Below are 18,298 nucleotides of genomic sequence, written 5' to 3' on the forward strand. Positions count from 1 at the left end.
AGGAAACCTTAGTTTCCTCCAGAGGGAGGAAGGGCTTTTCAGTCATGAAGTGCCAAAAGTCCAGAGACAGAAGATGGAGATGGAGTGAGGAAGTCAATTTAATTGGACTGCAGTGGATATGGGGAAAAAAATAATGTGTAATAAGGTAGGAAAGTTATTGTGGGAACAGGAACAGGTTAGGAAGAGTCTTAAATGCAAGTAGTTGATATCTGATCCTCAGAGTAATTGGGAGCCACTGGAATGAACTGAGGAGGGAGGAGTGATGACATGGTTAAGTTTCCCACATAAGGAAAATTATCTTGGAGAATGTATAGAGAATGGAATGGAGTAGGTACAAACTTAAGGGAGAGGGAGTAATTAAGGATGGAATTGGGCTGGTAGCTTTGTGAGTAGAGAGAAGGTGACATAAGTAAAAAATGTTATGAAGGTAGAGACAAGATTTGGCAACTTACTGGCTATGCAAGTTGAAAAAGAATGAGGAGCTAGGATGACCCCAAGAATGAGAAGTGGGTATCAGACAATTCAGAAAGTCTATACACAGAGGTCTATCCAGTCAATAAGGATTTCTCTGGAATAAAAGCCCTCATGAAACTTTCTCTTAAGGCACAGAGAAGAACATAATCTGCTTTGGTGGAGAGCATCCATACAAATGAAATAAAAATCTTTAAGTACTTAGCTATGAGCTAGGCAATGAGTTAGGAACTGAAGAAATAAAAAGGAAAAATTATGTATCCTTTGGCCTTTAGTACTTTAAAATCTAATAGTGAGGAGAAACCATACCCACAAAACCAAAATATAAATTAGAAGTACTACATTGCATAGCAGAGATCAAGGAGTGTCACGAGTGACCCAAGACAAAGAGGGCTAATTTCTAGGTGGGAAAATCAGGAAAGATTATATAAAAAAGGATCACATGACCAGCAATATGGCAGGTTAATAACTTTTTCCAGAGCTCTTTAATTCTCTAACCCTTCAAAAAAAATATTATATGCCAGTTAGAGGCAAATTACAGCTAAATCCACAGAACAAAGAAAATTCTACTAGATAAAATCCTTATTAATACTAAAAACTCTACTTAAGGTACTCACTCAGCATCCTTTCCCTGTCAAATTTCAATATCCTGTAGCAAGAAGAAAGATTGAGTCACTACCTTGGGTTAGGGTCAAAAGAGGCACCCCTAGTGAGGTGCACTGCCAGTATAACTCATTCTCTTCCCTGCAGTAGATGGTCAAAGGTAATGCTATCCAACCGAATAAGAGGTTGGGTAAGCAAGGAGACAATATATGAGGCTTTCAGACTAGGGTTTGACTCTAGGCTAAAGACATTCCAAAGATAAATGTATTTTTCCCAGGACACCTTTCTTGTTTTTGCTTGAACCCCCTAAAAAGTAGTGAATGAGAACAAATAGAGAAGAGGTAGAACCAAAAGAAGAAGTGGGGCAAGGGGACAATATGCCAGACCTAAGCTGGCTTTAACTAATGGGGACTGAAATCCAATAGGAACAGCTATTCAGCAGAAGGCAAGGTCAGTACTCCATAACACTCAATGAAGGGTCTTGGGGCCAGTGTTTAGTCATTTTTCAATTGTTTCCAACTCTTTGAAACTCCTTTTAAGGTTTTATTGGTAAAGCTAATGGAATGGTTGGCAATTTCCTTCTCTGGCTCATCTTACAGATGAGGAAACTGAGGCAAAAATATTAAATCATTTACCCAGGCTCACACAACTCAAAAGCATCAGATTTGAACTCAAGAAAAAGTCTTCTTGATTCTACCCTCCAAATAGTTATGGTAGTTATATCCAAATGGTTAATGATAGTTAGTGATAGGAGAATTTAAGAATGAAAAAAAAAAGACAATGGACTCTATTGGAATCAAAAACCAAAAGGAAGAATGATTAGCAAAATCTAGAAGAAAATATGACACTTTCTTAACTAGTGTTTCAAATCAGGGAAATGTGAATTAATAATATCTGATATAAATATATAATCCTGTGAACTCCCAAGAGAACAGAGAATCCTAAGAAATTTCACAAGAGTTCAAAGGATTCTATGGCAGAGATAGAGCCAGAGCTGAGCCCTGAAGGTAAGAGACTTTGAAAAATGAAGGAGTAGGGGATGGAGGATGATCGGATCCATCTGTTCAGAAGCAGGAGCTAGCAGATCAGGGAGGAGGAAATAATGGAGACCAATAATCTATGAGTGTGCCAGGGAGCCATGTGAAACAAGCTGGAAAAGCAAATTAGAGTCTCAGAGCTGAAGTCCAAGGAGTCTGTTTCTTTTACATCAATAGGGAAGTATTAATGGATTCTGGAAAATACAGGGACATGATGAGAACTAAGCAATAGAAAGACTAAGTTGGCAGGCAAGTGGTAGGCAGTTGGATGGATAGATGGATAGATGGTTGAATGGATAGACTAGGGAGAAAAAGATGATAGCAAGGGGAATCAATTAGGTTATTATAATAGCAAGGGTAGGAAGCATGAGTGACTAATAATTTTCACTTATCCTCTAATAATTGTCCCCCCCAATCAAAAGAAAGGAGAAACCAAGTATATAATCTCTAGAACAATTCTTCTTATACACCTATGCAGCAAGAGAAAGTCTTCACATGCTTGAGATAATCCTCCCTCTGATGTAACAAAACCTGTCAGCTATCTCAACTTTAGCCCATCTCCTGAGACAGTTTACCAGAGTATAGCCACAGACTATGCTACACCTTCTTGGAGTCATAGTTAAGATTTGGGTGAGAGCTGGAGACCAAAGGTGGACCAAAAGTCCATAATAATGTTGTCCTTGATTTTGGGGGATTTTTGGTCTTTTGTTTTTGAAGAAGACTATGATGTGTGTGTGGGGGGGGGAATGTCATGACAAGCACTTGAATTGGATTTTTCAGTGAAGTGGGGCTATGCTAAGTCACCAGCCTCACTTTCTCTTCCAGAGACATCTGGGTCCAGATATGAATTAGGATGACTGGAGATAGTCCTGGATGCAAGGCAATCTGGGTTAAGTGATTTGCTAGTGTCTGAGGTCACATTTGAACTCAGGTCCTCCTCACTTGAGAATTGGTGCTCTAACTACTGCACCATCTAGCTGCCCTAAAAGTCCATATGAAGCTAAGCAATGTACTGTTTATCAGTAACTTAAACCATTGAAGTTTTGTACTGAAAGGTATCCTGACTGACCTGGAAGAGGCACTGCAACTCCAGAAGTATATAATTTGCGTTCTGACAACATAATCATCCATCTGACTTTGTAACCACCAAAAAAACAGGCTAAAAAAAGACTGTATTGTAATTTTTCATTTGAGTTTAAAAAGAACTCAATGCAGATGTCAGATATAACTGCAATCTTCAAGATGTTTAATTTATTATAAGAGAAATTCAGTTAAAAGTATGAATCTTAATGTGATCCTAAGATTTGACCTCTCAACTACTTTCTATAAATCTAAAGCAAATTTTCAGCATAAGAAGCCAGCATAAGTAGTAAATATTCAAAATCAAATGTGAAATTGTTTCATTCTCTTCATTCTATAGTCAAGTAATATTAAACAGAATACTTGTCTCTGAAAATTAATGGTAAAGCTCTGCCCCCTGGGAACAACTCCACCCTGAGGCAGATTGAATAATTGATGAGTCCCTGCTAAGAATTGCTATGTCCTAAGAAGGTTCAATCACAGCTGCCCAGTCCTGTGTCCAACTTCACTTCTTCCCTAGCTGCCTAACCCCTTCTGGATTATTCCATTCCACTATTAACTTCCAGATCCTTTTTATGCATAGTCTTGCATTGATAGAATGTAAGCATATTGTGAACAGGGACCATCCTGTTTTCTGACTTTTGAATCCACAGGGATAACATTGCCTAGCAGACAGTAATAAGCTGTATAAATCAGTTCTGAAGGGAAGCCTGAAAAGGAATGCTAAAATTTCAACAACTTTATAGCATTAAATCATAGTCTGAAAGGAACTTCATTCAGAATTGTCTAATGTCTCCTTGATTCAGAAACTTTTCTATAGCATCTCCAGATGGCCATCAGCCTCCATTTGAAGATTTCCCTGCAGGAAGGTTCTGCAGATTCCCAACCTACTTTTGGAGACCTCTCATTATGGGAGGATTTTTACTTCTTTTACATCTAATACTGTTTAAACACAAAGTTCCTTGCTCCTCCTGCAGAGCTCAAGCAAAACACCTTTTATCATTCTCCACATGACAAACTTGCAAATAAATGAAGAATGTCGATAACAAGCAAGAGCACCATTAATAATAATATGGCACCTGAAAGTTTGCAAAGCACTTCACAAGACACAGTCTCATTTGATTCTCACAACAGTCCCAAGAGGTAAGTTCTATAGATATTAGGATTCTCACTTTAAAGATGAAGAAATTGAGGTTCATTGAGTAAAGTACCTTGCCCATGATCATGATATATAAATGGCAGGGATAGGATTTTAAACCTGTCTTCCTGACACTAAATTTATCACAATGTGGGGATCTCAAACTATATGGCAGATATGCTACAGTGTAATTTTCATCTATATTCAAAATGCATATTGATCTTCCCATTCAAATTTCTTGTAATTAGGGAAAATGGATTTCTGTGCTGTGTGCACGTACGTACACACACACACACACACACACACACACACACACACACACACAGAGCTTCCATATGTAAACACAGAAGAAAAAGGAAAGGGAGAGAAAGTTTGACCTATGTCAAGGGATCATAGATTTAGAGATGAAAAAGTTCTTTGTAGTGTTATTTCTAACCCAAGCCCCTCCCTAATTTACAGATGAGGAAATTAGGGTCCAAAAAAATAAAGTAATTTGCCCACGGACACAGATAGTAAGGAGCAGATCCGGGGTTGAAAATTCGGTTCACTGACTTCTATTCCTTCAATCCTTATGTAGGAAAGGAAGAACCATGAGATTTAGATACTAGACAATAATACTAGACAAAGCATTTTCTAAATTGGAGAAAACTGAATCCTTCCAAGAGGAAGAACTCATTTTTTCTTCAAAGAATAGTGACACAAATCTGTAGGTATTATGTTATCAATGAGGGTCCCCAGAAGAAGAAATACATTTCAGTGTTTGAGCCATCTTGTTAAGGGGATACTGAGGCAGCTAATTTGTTTATTTGTGAATAATATAAAGTCCTACAGTCTTCCTGGGACATTTATCCAAAGTATGACAGTTTCTCAAGACTTATAAAATTAGATGATGACTAACTACTTCTGGAGATTGATGTGGGCATAACTGATAACATTACCAGAGGATTCTATGTCACAGATCTTCCTGGCTTCCTTCAAATACCAACAAAATTGCCTCTTTCTCCAGGAAGGCTTTGTCAACTACTTTTCCTGCTAGAGCCTTCCCTTGGTTGATTATTTTCTATTTATCCTGTAGAAAGTTTATTTGTTCATAGCAGTTCATGTGTTGTCTCCCCTATTAGATTGAGTTCCTTGAGAACAAAAAACTAATTCTTACCTCTTTTTGTATCTCCCATATTTAGAATGGCACCTAGTTGATAGTCAGCACTTAATGGATGCTAATTGATTGAGAGCACCAAATCTTGGGAAAGAAACCTGGATGCAAATGTTGCTTCCATCATTATTTCTTATTTAAGTATCTGGCACATAGTAGGCACTTAATAATGGCTGTTGATTAATTTCTGCCAGATTTTATATTTCTGGACCATGGCTTAAAAATATAAGAAAGAAAGGATTCTAGAATATAAATGAAGTATACACAGTCAGGGGCTAGTAAGTTTGTCTACTGCCTTGCAGAATAGAATTAAATTGAAAAAGGAGAATAAAAAAAGAGATATATGTTTATCTGCTGAGATGGATACAACACAGGTTAGCTATAAAAAGCAGGAAGATTAAAGTGGAAGTGAAGAGAAAATCACAGGAAGCAATCCAAGAAAATGACCATCAATCAAACCCCTACCTTCTGATAGCTACATACAAAAGAGTCAAGTATAAAGATTAAAATAAATCATAGATCTAATGTGAAGAGACAAATTTGATCTGAAAGTTACTGAAAAAACTCACAACTGAAATAGGGCTCTGGAATAATATACTTTCCTTTAAAAAATAGAAAATAGTTTTCAAAAAGACTTGGAAAGAGTCACATAAACTGATACAAAATGAGGTAAGCAGAACAGGGCATAGCAATACTATATGATAATCAATTATGATTAGCTGTTAGCAGTAATTCAATGATCCAAGCCAATTCTGAAGGACTTATGATAAAAAAAAAATGCTATCCACATCCAGCAAAAGAACTGATGGAATCTGAATGCATCGAAGCAAACTTTTTTTTAACATTATTTTTCTTGAGTATTTTTTTTTGTTAGTGTTTTCTTTCACACCATGACTAATAGGGAAATGTTTTGCATGAGTATACATATATAACCTTTATCAAATTGCTTGTCTTCTCAGTGATGGGGGGATGGGAAGAGAGGGCAGCAGAGAATTTGAACTCAAAAGTATATTAAAATAAAAAAGGTTAAATTCTGTGTAATTGGAAACTTTTAAAATATTAAAATTCAAAAAATAGGATATGTAAAAGAGAGGCAAAGTTGCAAAATAAGAATTCAGGTGAACAATATTTATGAAGTATTTGTCATATGACAAACAATATATTTAAATGCCTATAGAAGAAACATCTACCATCTACAGTATACTTTATAACATGTCTACATATATAATAATACAAAATAAATATCAAATCATTGAGAGAAAGAGTAGGTAGTCAGAGAAAGCTTTATATAGGAGTTAGTGCTTAAACATTGTATGTTGAAGGAAGAAAGGAACTGAATTCCAGGCATAGGAGATTACTATTAAAATGGTGGGGAGATGGGAGCTGAAACACCATGAAGGAAAAGTGCGATAAAATGTAACAGGCAAGACAGATTGGGTCTGGATTGTGAACTCCTTTAAAAGCCAAACTGAAGAGACGATTATTTTATCCTAGAGGTAATCAATAGCAACTGGGGTTTATTAAATAGAGGAGAGGTATGTTCAGATCTGAGCTTTAGGCAAATCATTTTGGCAGCTGTGGACAATATAGATTCAGAGCCTGGGACAAATCGACAATTAGGAGTCCTAGTATGGGATGATGAGAGACAGGCAAGGAAGAAGGGGTCTTTGAGGAGAGAAGCATTCATGTATGAGAAAGGTCATGGATGGGGACAGGGCTAGAAGTGGCAGCTAGTAGAATCTGTGGGGAATGCGAACCTGCCTAAGGAACGTGTGAATCTGTAAAATACACAGACTTCCCTGAAAATTCCAATTCCACTAGAACCACTTTTAAATTTTCAACATAGTACCTAAAGGAATAAATGTTGATTCTCCATATATAAGAAATCTGCCTTTCTATGAACTACATCCTGCTCCCTTTTAAATCAGATTAAGTCAGATTACTTATAATACAGCTACCTTGCAGGAGGGTTTTATCCTTAGGTCCCAAGAGGTCAGGGACCATTAGCCGGACCAGACCCCAGACCCCAGGGCAGTATTCTGCACAGCAAAGATAATCAACAGATGTTTGCTTCATCACTATTTTTCATTTCTCAACATGCTAACTAGAAAGAGAATATGATTTGCTCTTAAATAAGCAAGAATTCCTACATGGAGCAGGTTTTTTTCTACAAAACAACAATCAGAATGATTATAGTTTGTTGCATCCAAACCTACTACTTGGTCATTTAAAGTAGAGAAGACTGGGTGGCTAGGTGGCGCAGTGGATAGAACACTGGCCCTGGAATCAGGAGGACCTGAGTTCAAATCCGACCTCAGACACTTAATAATTATCTAGCTGTGTGGGCTTGGGCAAGCCACTTAACCCCATTGCCTTGGAAAAAACCTAAAAAAACAAAACAAAAACAAAACAAAAAAATAAAGTAGAGAAGATTCAGGTCCTGATTAACGCAAACAATGAATCCCTTGAAGCCATCAGAGGTATTTGAATTTGCACTATTTGATGTTGTAACTTGTGAAATATAGTCACTGGTTCCAGTCCAGTGGAAATATGCAGTTCAAATTTGAATAATGTTACCATTTCAGGGGATTCATTATTTGCATTAATCCCAACTTTGCAATAACTGTGAGTTATTATGACTATAATCTACAAATCTTAACTTCTTCAGTATATATGGCCTCTCAGTTTCCTTTAACTAGTCAGAATCTAAAGTGTCTTGGATTGTATTTTCTTTTAAAGGTTCACAGTTCTCCAACTACCTAGCAGTGTCAGAGGGGACCTGATAAGCAGTCAGTGAGTCTTGGTTCAAATTATCCCTTACTACCTGTGTCCTTGACCTGATCACTCTACTTTTCTGCGTCCCAATTTCCTCATTTGTAAAATGGGGAGAGTGGGAAGTCAGATGATGATCACCAAGGGCCCTTCCAATTTGAAATCTATGATCCTTTGACATCATTTCTCTCTTTCATCAGATCTTCAGTTTATAGACTGAATCCATTTGTGTGTGTGTTATATGTGTATGTATAATTGTGTGTGTGTGTGTGTGTTTTAAGGAATTCATTTTCCCTAATAACAATTCCCTAATAACAGAGTGGAGAGGCATTCTTTAAATCCCTTTTATCTTCTCTTCTAATAGGAAGACAAGCTGGCATTTTGAATATAGATGAAAGTTATCTGAAAGTGGCAGAGATACAAATATTATGCAAGTTACTGCAGAATTATCCCTACTCTCCATATTTGCCAGAAGTGAAAGCCTCAGTCTTAGGTCATTCTTGCTAGCAGTTCCCTGGAAGATGGCTTTAAAGCTGTCAAATCAGTCAAGTAACACGGATAGTTCCTCCCAAACACCAGACATTGAGCTAGGTCATATGGGAGGGACAAAGAAAGGCAAAATACAGTGCTTCCTCTCAAAAAGCTAAGGAAGGAGACAGAATGCAGATAACTATGGATAAACAAGATAGAGTATCCAGGATAAACCGGAGAAAACTATCAAAAGCACCAAGACTTTGGAGTCCTGGGAAGGTGGGACTTTGGTTGAAAACAGAAAGAAGCCAGAGAATTAAGGAAGTAGAAATGAGTGTTATAAGCATGGCAAACAGTCAGTGAAAATGCCCTGAGAAGGAAGATGGACTGTTTCATGCAAGGAACATCAAGAAAGTTGGTGTTATGGATCTCAGAATATGTGGAGAGGGTAAGGTATAAGAAGACTGAAAAAAGTAGGTAAAAGGTAGGAAAGTTTATAAAGGACAAGTATCTTCCCCTCCTCTTTTTTCTCAACATCCTCTCTAAATTATCTTCCTTCTGTGCCTCTCCTGCATCTCAAGTCATTCAGCTTCTCCTGCTCCAGCCCTTCTCTTTTCCTTTTTCAGTTATTTTACGTCTCCTTAAATTGCCCTTCTCAAAGACTCAATCTCTAATCTCCAACATTTCAAATCCCTGCAATCACCATAATCCCATCTCCTCCTTCAGGTCAAGCATGTCTTCTATATAACTTTATCCCAGAGAATAGCACAAGTTAATAAATCATTTAAAAGTACAAATGTACTACTGGTGGCGTTCAACACAACTCTGTCCTTATTATGTGTAAAATCTTCCCCTAAAGTAGCATTTGCCATGCCTGGTTTCAACATAGGAGAGGCATCAAGTTCTCAAGTTTGAGCAGATTCAACTCATGTGAAAAGGCTTCCTGTACAGTTCTGGGACAGAATGTATGTCATCTGAGGATCAGTCTTGCTAAATTCAAAAATTTTCATAATCAGGTTGACCTTAAGTGATACTTTTGTGGAGTCACAGTCTATGTCAGCATAGCATTTGTATCTGAATAATGTACAAGGCTGCTGAGTATTGTAATTAATATTGAAACAGAGATTCTGCTACCTCAGTAGCTCCATGACTCCAGGGGTGTGAGTGATCTTTCCAATCCCCATAACCCCTTGACCCCTTAGTCCACTTATTCCCATTAGTCCTCCACAGAAATCTATTACTAGGTTTTCCTCCAGACTTTTAGATCTTTGCATGGATAACAATGGAGAATGCAGTCTGACCCTCAGGGGAGATTCACCCAATTTTGCTGCATGACCAATCCTGGCCTTATCCAGACTGACATGTCTCTGATATCCATAATACCCTTGCTCTTATGTGATTCTTTAAATTTTGTATCTCTCCCAGTGTCTAGAGTATAATAGGTAAAATCTGAAAGAGTGATGAATATTAAATAAAACAGTCCATAACCAAAGGAACATCTACAAATAACTGGAGTACAAAATTCAACATGGTAAGTACATAAGGGGAGAACAAAATGCTGTGTGAATGATGCAAAATGCTGCCTCATCTGAACCAAAGGAATAAAATCATTTCTGAATGAGGGAATTAACCTTCATGGAAGACATAGTAAAGTTGGGACTAGAAGAATGTGAAAAGGCAGAATTGGGGGGTGATGACTGCTGAATCAATCCAGATATAGCTCAGTTTGTCTGGACGACATGTAAGAGATAGAGAGGGGAATCGTAGCCAGGGATGTAAATATAGATGGCTCTGGTTAGTGGAAAACAATACAGGAGCCAACAACTATGATGCCTAGTGAGATGATAGGCCACTAGCCCTTATCATATTTTGGTCTCTGCCCTGAGGAGGCAGAGGTGTCTCTCAGTAGATAAAGTGGCAGGCGTGGAGTCAGGAAAACTGAGTTCAAATCTAGCCTCAAACACAACCTAGCTGGGTGACCCCAGCACAAGTCACTTCATCCTGTTTGCCTCAGGTTTCCCATCTGTCAAATGAGCTGGTGAAAGAATGTCAGACCATAGTTATCTCTGACAAGAAAACCCCACATGAGGTCACAGAGAATTGAACATGACTGAAATGACTGAACAACAACAAGCCTAAAGATCCCTGGTACAGTCGCCTGCTATTGTTTGTCCTTCATTCTTGAAGAATGATCATGATGTCAGAGAAGCGATGGGAGGGAGGTGGGGCTGCGCTAAGTGGCCAGTCTCACTTTCTCCTCCAGAGTCATCTGGGTCCAGAGGCCAGATATGGAACAGGATGACGGATGATGGCCCTGAATGGGAGGCAATTGGGGTTAAGTGACTTGCCCAAGGTCACACAGCTAGTAAGTATAAAACATCTGAGAGCAGATTTGAACTCAGGTCCTCCTGACTCCCGGGCTGATGCTCTATCCACTGCACCTCATTGTTACCTGACCTACTAATGAAACTAAATAAGCTGAAGTATCACCATACACCCTGAAGCTGAACTAGATTTTATGTTGTACCTCCCAATTCAGAGGGAGCTCCTGTGGGGCAGAGACATTCTCACTTCTTTACTTATATCTTCAGTGTTGAAAACTTGGTACATGTAGATACTTCATAAATGTTTTTTCATTCATTCACTCATTCATCATTCATTCTTTTAAATCAGATGACTTGCAATTTACCATCATATCAACTTACTTCAGGTCCCACAATAACCATGTAAACATTGGGTTCTTCTTGATGCCATTCTTTGAAGAAAAAGGAAAAAAAAACTTTTAGAAATTAGTTCTCAGTCAAACCCAATTGTCCATATACTAACATAATTTATTTTGAAAAGAAAAGAACATAGCTTTATGTATAATATTCTCTCTTTATTAACATCATTCTTCAATTAAAATTCCAGATGTGAACAATTTTTATATATCTGCATTTTTGCATGTCCTGTGAGAAAAGGAGGTATAATGTCTAATTGATTCTTTTAATAGAAGTCTCTAATACTTTAAATGAAATAATTTGCAATCATTTTTGATTTCTACAATTATTAAAGCTACAGATTAATAAGGAAGCTAAACATAATGCTGTATGTTAGCAGCTCGCTTCAAATCTCCAAAGATATTAATTAGTTTTGTCTCAAGGAATTCCTGTGATTTTTTTTTCTAATTCTCTTGCATCTGTTTTGTCAGTAACCTTGAAATGAAAGCTCTACTGCCCTTCATAAGTATTAAAGATTTTTGTCTACACAATTAATGTGACAATGTGGCTTACAGACCCATAACTGTAAATTCAAGTGATTTTCAGATAATCCTAAGACTTATATTCGAAGAGAGAATGTTAGCTTGTAGTTAATTCTACAATTATTTATCAATAATCGCACAAAGGAACATGGTGAGCTCATATCTGGGAGTTATCCCTACCTGGGGGATTCTCAGAGTTTGTAGAAAAACTGTAAGGCAGACCTCAAATAGGACACAGTGAGTCAAATTAGACCAGGCACTCCCCCAATACAGAACACCAACATTCCTACAAAATATTCAACAATACTAAGGAATGACTGTTTTCTCACTTTCTCCACTTCATTCGAGACCAATCTATAGTCTGTTTTTTTTTATTATTCAACTTTCTATTGAACCAATGGGGAAAATTAACATCAAGATTATATGTTTTCCCCTATTTATACAAATCTAAACATAGTGATTCTATAAGGAACTTAATCACTAGTGAGCCCTGACATCAAACATTTAATACAGTAGACTTTAATTATAGAAGAAGTCTTTCAGGCACAAAGATTCAATATTTGGGTACAATTATCCAGTCTAGAGTCTAGAGGGTGAGAATCAGTCTTTACCTCAGGCTTCTATTTCTAGGACCCAAATATCCCCATTCCCTCAGACCACTCACCCCAACAACACAGCCTAACCAATGGTGACATCTTGCAATCTGCCCTGTCTCCACACTTACCTTTCATTACTCCACTAACATTTCCCCTTGGGAAAAATGATTATGTTGATTGTATTTAATAACTAAGGTCAAAATAGGCCCAAGGTTTTTCCCCTTTTCTACTTCCTCATCCAGAAATAAATCCGTCTGGGAAACCTTGCTCAAAGACTAACTCAGTCAGGAAAGTTAAGGTCTAATCAAAGACAGTAAAGAAATTCTAAGTTTAGAAAAACAGGTGGATTCCTGCTCATTGTGTTCACACGCGTCTAGGGAAATGTGGATTCTCCTTTTTTTTTTTAGGTTTTTTTATTTTTTTATTTATGGGGGATTCCCCCTTTTGAAAGACAAGTGACAGAAATTGATTAATTTTTTTTACCAATATTTGTGGGGGTAACTCAAGACCCTCATTGTAATATAACGCAACCCTTCATTGTAATATTTATTATCTCTCATTAATTGCTAACCAGAGTTCACTGTCATCCCCTGGAGTACCCACTTTTTCAAAAACATATAAGCCATGAGCATGCCACCATGATTGTCTTTGGTATTTGAAGTGTCACTAACCTCTTTTATTACTAATATTATTAATAAGCATAATAATTAGTATTATTAATAAAGTGATTTAAATGAAGAAAATGATTAAAAATTACCCAGAAACTATATCTCTTGAACTTTTTAAATGTTACCCTTGATCTGGAAATAATCACAACTACTATTGGAAAGGGGGTAACTACAGGTGGTTCCACTGACAATCCTTGTAAATTGACTAAAAAGATTTCTTCCTTCCCTTGTTATTATTTGTTGTTGGGTTGTACCCAGCTAACAGAATGTCCGATTCTTGAGGGCAGGGTCCTCATTTTTTAAACTATAGCCCTAACATTCAGCACAATGATTGGCACCCAGCAGTCACTTTATAAATACTTGGTAAATGATGACTTGAGGGCTTGATTGTGTCTTTAGCTATTTAACTGTGGACTTGACAAGGATTTAACTCAGCCTTCAGTTTTCCTGTTCAGTGGTTGTTTCTGCTGCCTATAGATGACTCAAGGAACAAACTTTGAACAAGGTTCAGATTAAACAAATTTGAACAAATTTCTGATTAAATGATTAAGAAGTCCCTAATTAAGACAATTTCTCTGATATTATAAACAACTTTGAACAAATTTCTGATTAAATGATTAAGAAGTCCCTAATTGAGACAATTTCTCTGATATTATAAAAGAAATGGAAAAAATCGAAAATAAGGAGAGACCTAAAAGCATGAGTCAGAACCAAATATTTGAGGATTTGTCTGGTTCCAAAGAATCTCTAGAATTTAATCCCTACACACCCATCCGAAATGAATGGGGAGGCTATCTTTTGCTCTTAAAAACAAAAATGTTTAGTTATTTTATAGATATTCTACAATACACATGCAACTCCCAAATTTTACTGCAAAAAGTCATTTTAACTTTCCCTTTAAAACAGAATAACAATAGGAAATTTGGTTGAAAATAATTGGTTTTATTATCATTGAATAATGCATATTTTAAGATTATTTACCTACATAGGCCATGGAAGATTAGCATCAATATTTACTATACGTAAGTCAAGGCATTTTTGGTGATATATAAAAAAATCTTTGTTGATTTTGCTATTTTCTTTCTACCTGAAATTCATAGAAAATTTAAGACAGATCAATTTCAACTTATTTCAATGATTTGTCCCAGTCATCAAAGATTCCTTCTTCCCCTAGAAATACTAGTCATTTTTTTTAGGGAAAATAATGTTCCTGCACTTGCAAGGAGAAATAAAGACCCTCCCCTCCCCCTACCTCTGGCTGGTTCAAATTTTGTAGGCCTGTGCTAAGATCACTTCTACTCAGCTCTGAAGGATTTTATACTTGGGTCAAAGCTTCATCAGAGAAGACTGGCCGTTGAATCAACCAACAGAGAAAGCTTCACCCCAAAGAATCAACTCCTTCAGAGCAAACCATTTTTTCCAGAGGAAGCCAGGGCTCTCACCATTCCACGGCATATAGTACTTTAGCCAAAGCAGACAAAGGGCTCTGTTTACCCCCATCACAGACAGAAGATAATAGTGCATTCCCCAGTACATAAGAAGCAGATTATATATGGGAATCAAAAGATTTATCAGATTAGGCTTCTATAAATAAAAAAATAGAAGGAATGTACCTGAAAGAAACCTACCTGAGAAAGCATCCACCAAATAAAGAGGATCTTTGACCCGTCTAAGTCCACATATCAAAATAAATATATGTAAATTATCTGCACGCTGGTTGATCCCTGCAATAGGATATTTGGAACATTTTTAATCACTATGAAAAGAGAGCAATTAGTTCCTCCCTGTAAACATAACTTTAAAATAAAGGAATATGGGCAACAAACTCCAGAAGGCAGCGGTTCAGTAGTTTTGCCCAGGTCCTCAAATGATCTTTCCCTTCTAGGTCAGATTTTTTTTCAGTTTGTAAACCTAATCTGTCTAGTATACAAGTTGCTTTCTTCCCTGCTGAAGAAGATGGAGCTCAGAGGAAGAAGAGAACTGGTCCTAGTTTTTTTCTTTTTAAATATTTACATATTTTATTCTATTTATTTATTTATTTGTTTGTTTTAAGTTTTTGCAAGGCAAAGGGGTTAAGTGACTTGCCCAAGGCCACATAGCTAGATAATTATTAAGTGTCTGAGGCCCGATTTGAACTCAGGTCCTCCTGACTCCAGGGCCGGTGCTCTATCCACTGTACCACCTAGCTGCCCCTACACATATTTTATTTTTGCACCACCTAAATTTTCCCCATAACTTCCCCCCCAACCCTACAGGAGCCTTATTATTTCTTAAAAAAGACATTCTGAACATTGCTTTAATTTGGCCTGCTTAGATAGGTTTCATTTGTATAACCCAAGAAAACAGGAGATGTGTATATCCAGTCCTAAAGTCTCACCCAAATTCCCACCACAGCTTCCAGGTTTTGAAATGGGTATAAAAGATGTGCTTTTAGTTCCCTGCTAAGGCAACTGTTAGGAACCTCAAATGCATTTTCTCACCTGTGATTTCAGGGATGGAAATAATTCTCTGGTGAGGAAAATCCCTCTTAGCAATGCAGGTCTGTAACTTCTCATCTTAGAGAATTGTCCAAGGAACCAAAGATCAAGTGACTTACCCAGGATCACAAAACTAGTATGTAGTGGCAGATTATTTCCCTGACTTCAATTCTTTATCTGATTTATACCATTGTCATTCCCCTCTCATGGAATCAATGTTTTAAAATAATGGTTGTAATTCCAAGCAAAGTCTTAGAAACCTTCACAATTTATAAAGCACATACCTAACTAAAGGAAATTTCTGTAAGGAAATATTTTCCAATTTAACATGTTAGGGTGTAATATCCTTTTCTTGTGAGTGCAGGACCTCCCACTCCACTTCCTTTCCTTTATGCTTTCCCAATTAGGGCAATGGAAAATTTGCTCCTCTATTCCTGTCTGCAAGAGTTTGAAAGTGCAAGAGTTTGAAAACTGAGATGGGGGCTCCAAGTGAGGGAAAGGGTAGGAACTATGATGAGTAAAGAGCTAACCCAGGCAGAATAGAAAAGTTAGCTAATATGGGCTCTAAATCTAAAAGTTTTGGCTCCTTCCCTTGGGCACTTTCTATGGTTTCTTCTAGGGGAATAAAGCTAGTTAACTGCATTACCCAAGACAGCCCAAGGCCACCCCTTCTCAACCCAAGATTACTACATATGACAAAGGAACCAGAAGGCATTTCAACGTACCTTTCTTCCTTCCTTCTTTTCCCCCCTCCTATTTTACCCATTACAGACTCTCTCTTACTCTTCCCATATACAAAACAACCCTCTACCACTGGATTAAACAAACCCAGAACTTAGGCTAAGAGAAATAGAGAGAAATGAAATAGAGGAAATAGCTGAGCACCAAAGAGAGCAGGAATGGGGTTTTGAGGACAAAGGGAGGTAGAGAAAAGATAAGTCACCCTTCCCGTCTAGCTAGCTCATATATTTATCTTTATGATGTCAGGCACTCAGCCTCAACAGGGCCCCCCAGCTTCCTCACATCTAAAAGAAGAGCCCAGGCTAAATGAGCTCTGAGGGCTGAGCTCTGAGGTCCTTTTCATATCTAAATCTCTGATTCTATGATCCTGTAATTCTGGCTATCAAAAAAGCATTGCCTGTTTACCTGTATAAGGACACTATATATCTCCATACATATCACACAAAAAGAATACAAAGATGTACCAAATACTTAGATGAAAGATTCCACTTAAGACTGACATTTAATATAAACTAAATTAAAATTTCAGATTTTTTTAATTGAGATACATAATCTTCCATAATTGGCCTTTAAAATATGTAAGAAAAAAAAGATAATTTTATAATGACCATATTTTTGGCCCTGAAACCAGAACAATCTCCTATAGTTTCCTTCTCTGCAAAACTTAATTTTCCCTGTGCTCATGATCCACAAAATAAATGTTCTCTTTACTTTTCAGGCTTCTGGGTGAATACATCTGCTTTGGAATTTAATCAAGGCTATTCAAACTACTCTGACACAAGCACAAAAGCTAAAAAAAATTAATTCACAACCAGCTTTGCTGTTATTTTTTATTCAAATGTGAGACTGAGATGAATTTCATACAAAAGTCACCTTTTGGAGGGGAAAAAAAGGCCTAAATTGTTCTCACAGTCCACAGTTGCTCCATTAAGTATTGATGTTTCAATTGTAACCCTGAATTCTATTCTCTATGTAGATAGGACTGCACTGTATAAATGCTCCCCCTGCTCTTAGCTCTTCAGACATTGACATAAAAATGGAGCCTTGATGATAATTTTAAGTCATTTTAACAAAAATTAATTGCTTATCATTTGAATTTGGGGTCATGAAAAACAGGTTAATAAGAGCCTGAGATAATCTCCAAGGACACACAAGACAGGGAAGGGTCTAAGCATTGGTCAATTTGGTCAATTTGGGGTATACAAAAACAATCAGTGTTTATACTTGGAAAATTTTCTAGAGACAATGGTGACAGAATGAATATTTCATATTATACATTATATATTAATATATTAAAATGAATATATTAAGCTATGTTACTAAGTGGGAAAAAACTAACATTTCTCCTTTCTCAGTTTATACCCCTACATATTCATGAAAAAAATGAGGTATACCTAACTTTGCATGCAAAGAAATCACTTATCCCTAAGAGAGGAAATAGAAGGTTCTGTGGCACATATATACCTTAATCACAGACAGGAGAATAGGGAAGAGAATCTCCCTTCCTTGATGGTAAGGAAGGTTTAGCTGCTTGGCTCTAATAAGTCTCAAAACCCAAAGCTAAACCCTTGGGCACGTCCGGCCAGCTGAATCAATTTTTGATGTGTCCTGGTCCTCAGTCCCAACAAACCAATTGCAAGGTTTCTTGGATTACCTCCCTCCCACAAGGGAGTGGATGAAAGATATAAAATGGGCCATAATCTAGTGTACATTTTATAGGTTTCTCTGTCCAGGCAGTGAATCAGTTGGTATGTTCTTTATTGGAAGAGAGAACTAAAAGGATAATGAAACTAGACATATGAATAGGAATTGTAATTAGAAGAAAGACCATCTGCCATTTTTTAATTTAA

General features: G+C 37.1%; 1 protein-coding gene across 3 annotated transcripts in view; it reads right to left on the bottom strand.

The window, feature by feature from the left end:
- GLT1D1 (glycosyltransferase 1 domain containing 1) overlaps positions 1-18,298 on the bottom strand; it is a 106,364-nt gene that overhangs the window by 40,329 nt on the left and 47,737 nt on the right. For 2 of the 3 annotated variants that reach the window (XM_074205325.1, XM_074205324.1), the window contains exons 7-8: positions 14,859-14,954; positions 11,431-11,480 (exon numbers count right to left, since the gene is read on the bottom strand). The exons of the other annotated variant lie outside the window; for it this stretch is intronic. In XM_074205325.1, the coding sequence (XP_074061426.1) occupies positions 11,431-11,480; positions 14,859-14,954 (146 nt within the window). The remainder of the gene's footprint in view (positions 1-11,430; positions 11,481-14,858; positions 14,955-18,298) is intronic. 3 annotated transcript variants of the gene reach the window in all.

This window comes from Macrotis lagotis, chromosome X, assembly GCF_037893015.1.
Source record: "Macrotis lagotis isolate mMagLag1 chromosome X, bilby.v1.9.chrom.fasta, whole genome shotgun sequence".
Taxonomy (NCBI): domain Eukaryota; kingdom Metazoa; phylum Chordata; class Mammalia; order Peramelemorphia; family Peramelidae; genus Macrotis; species Macrotis lagotis.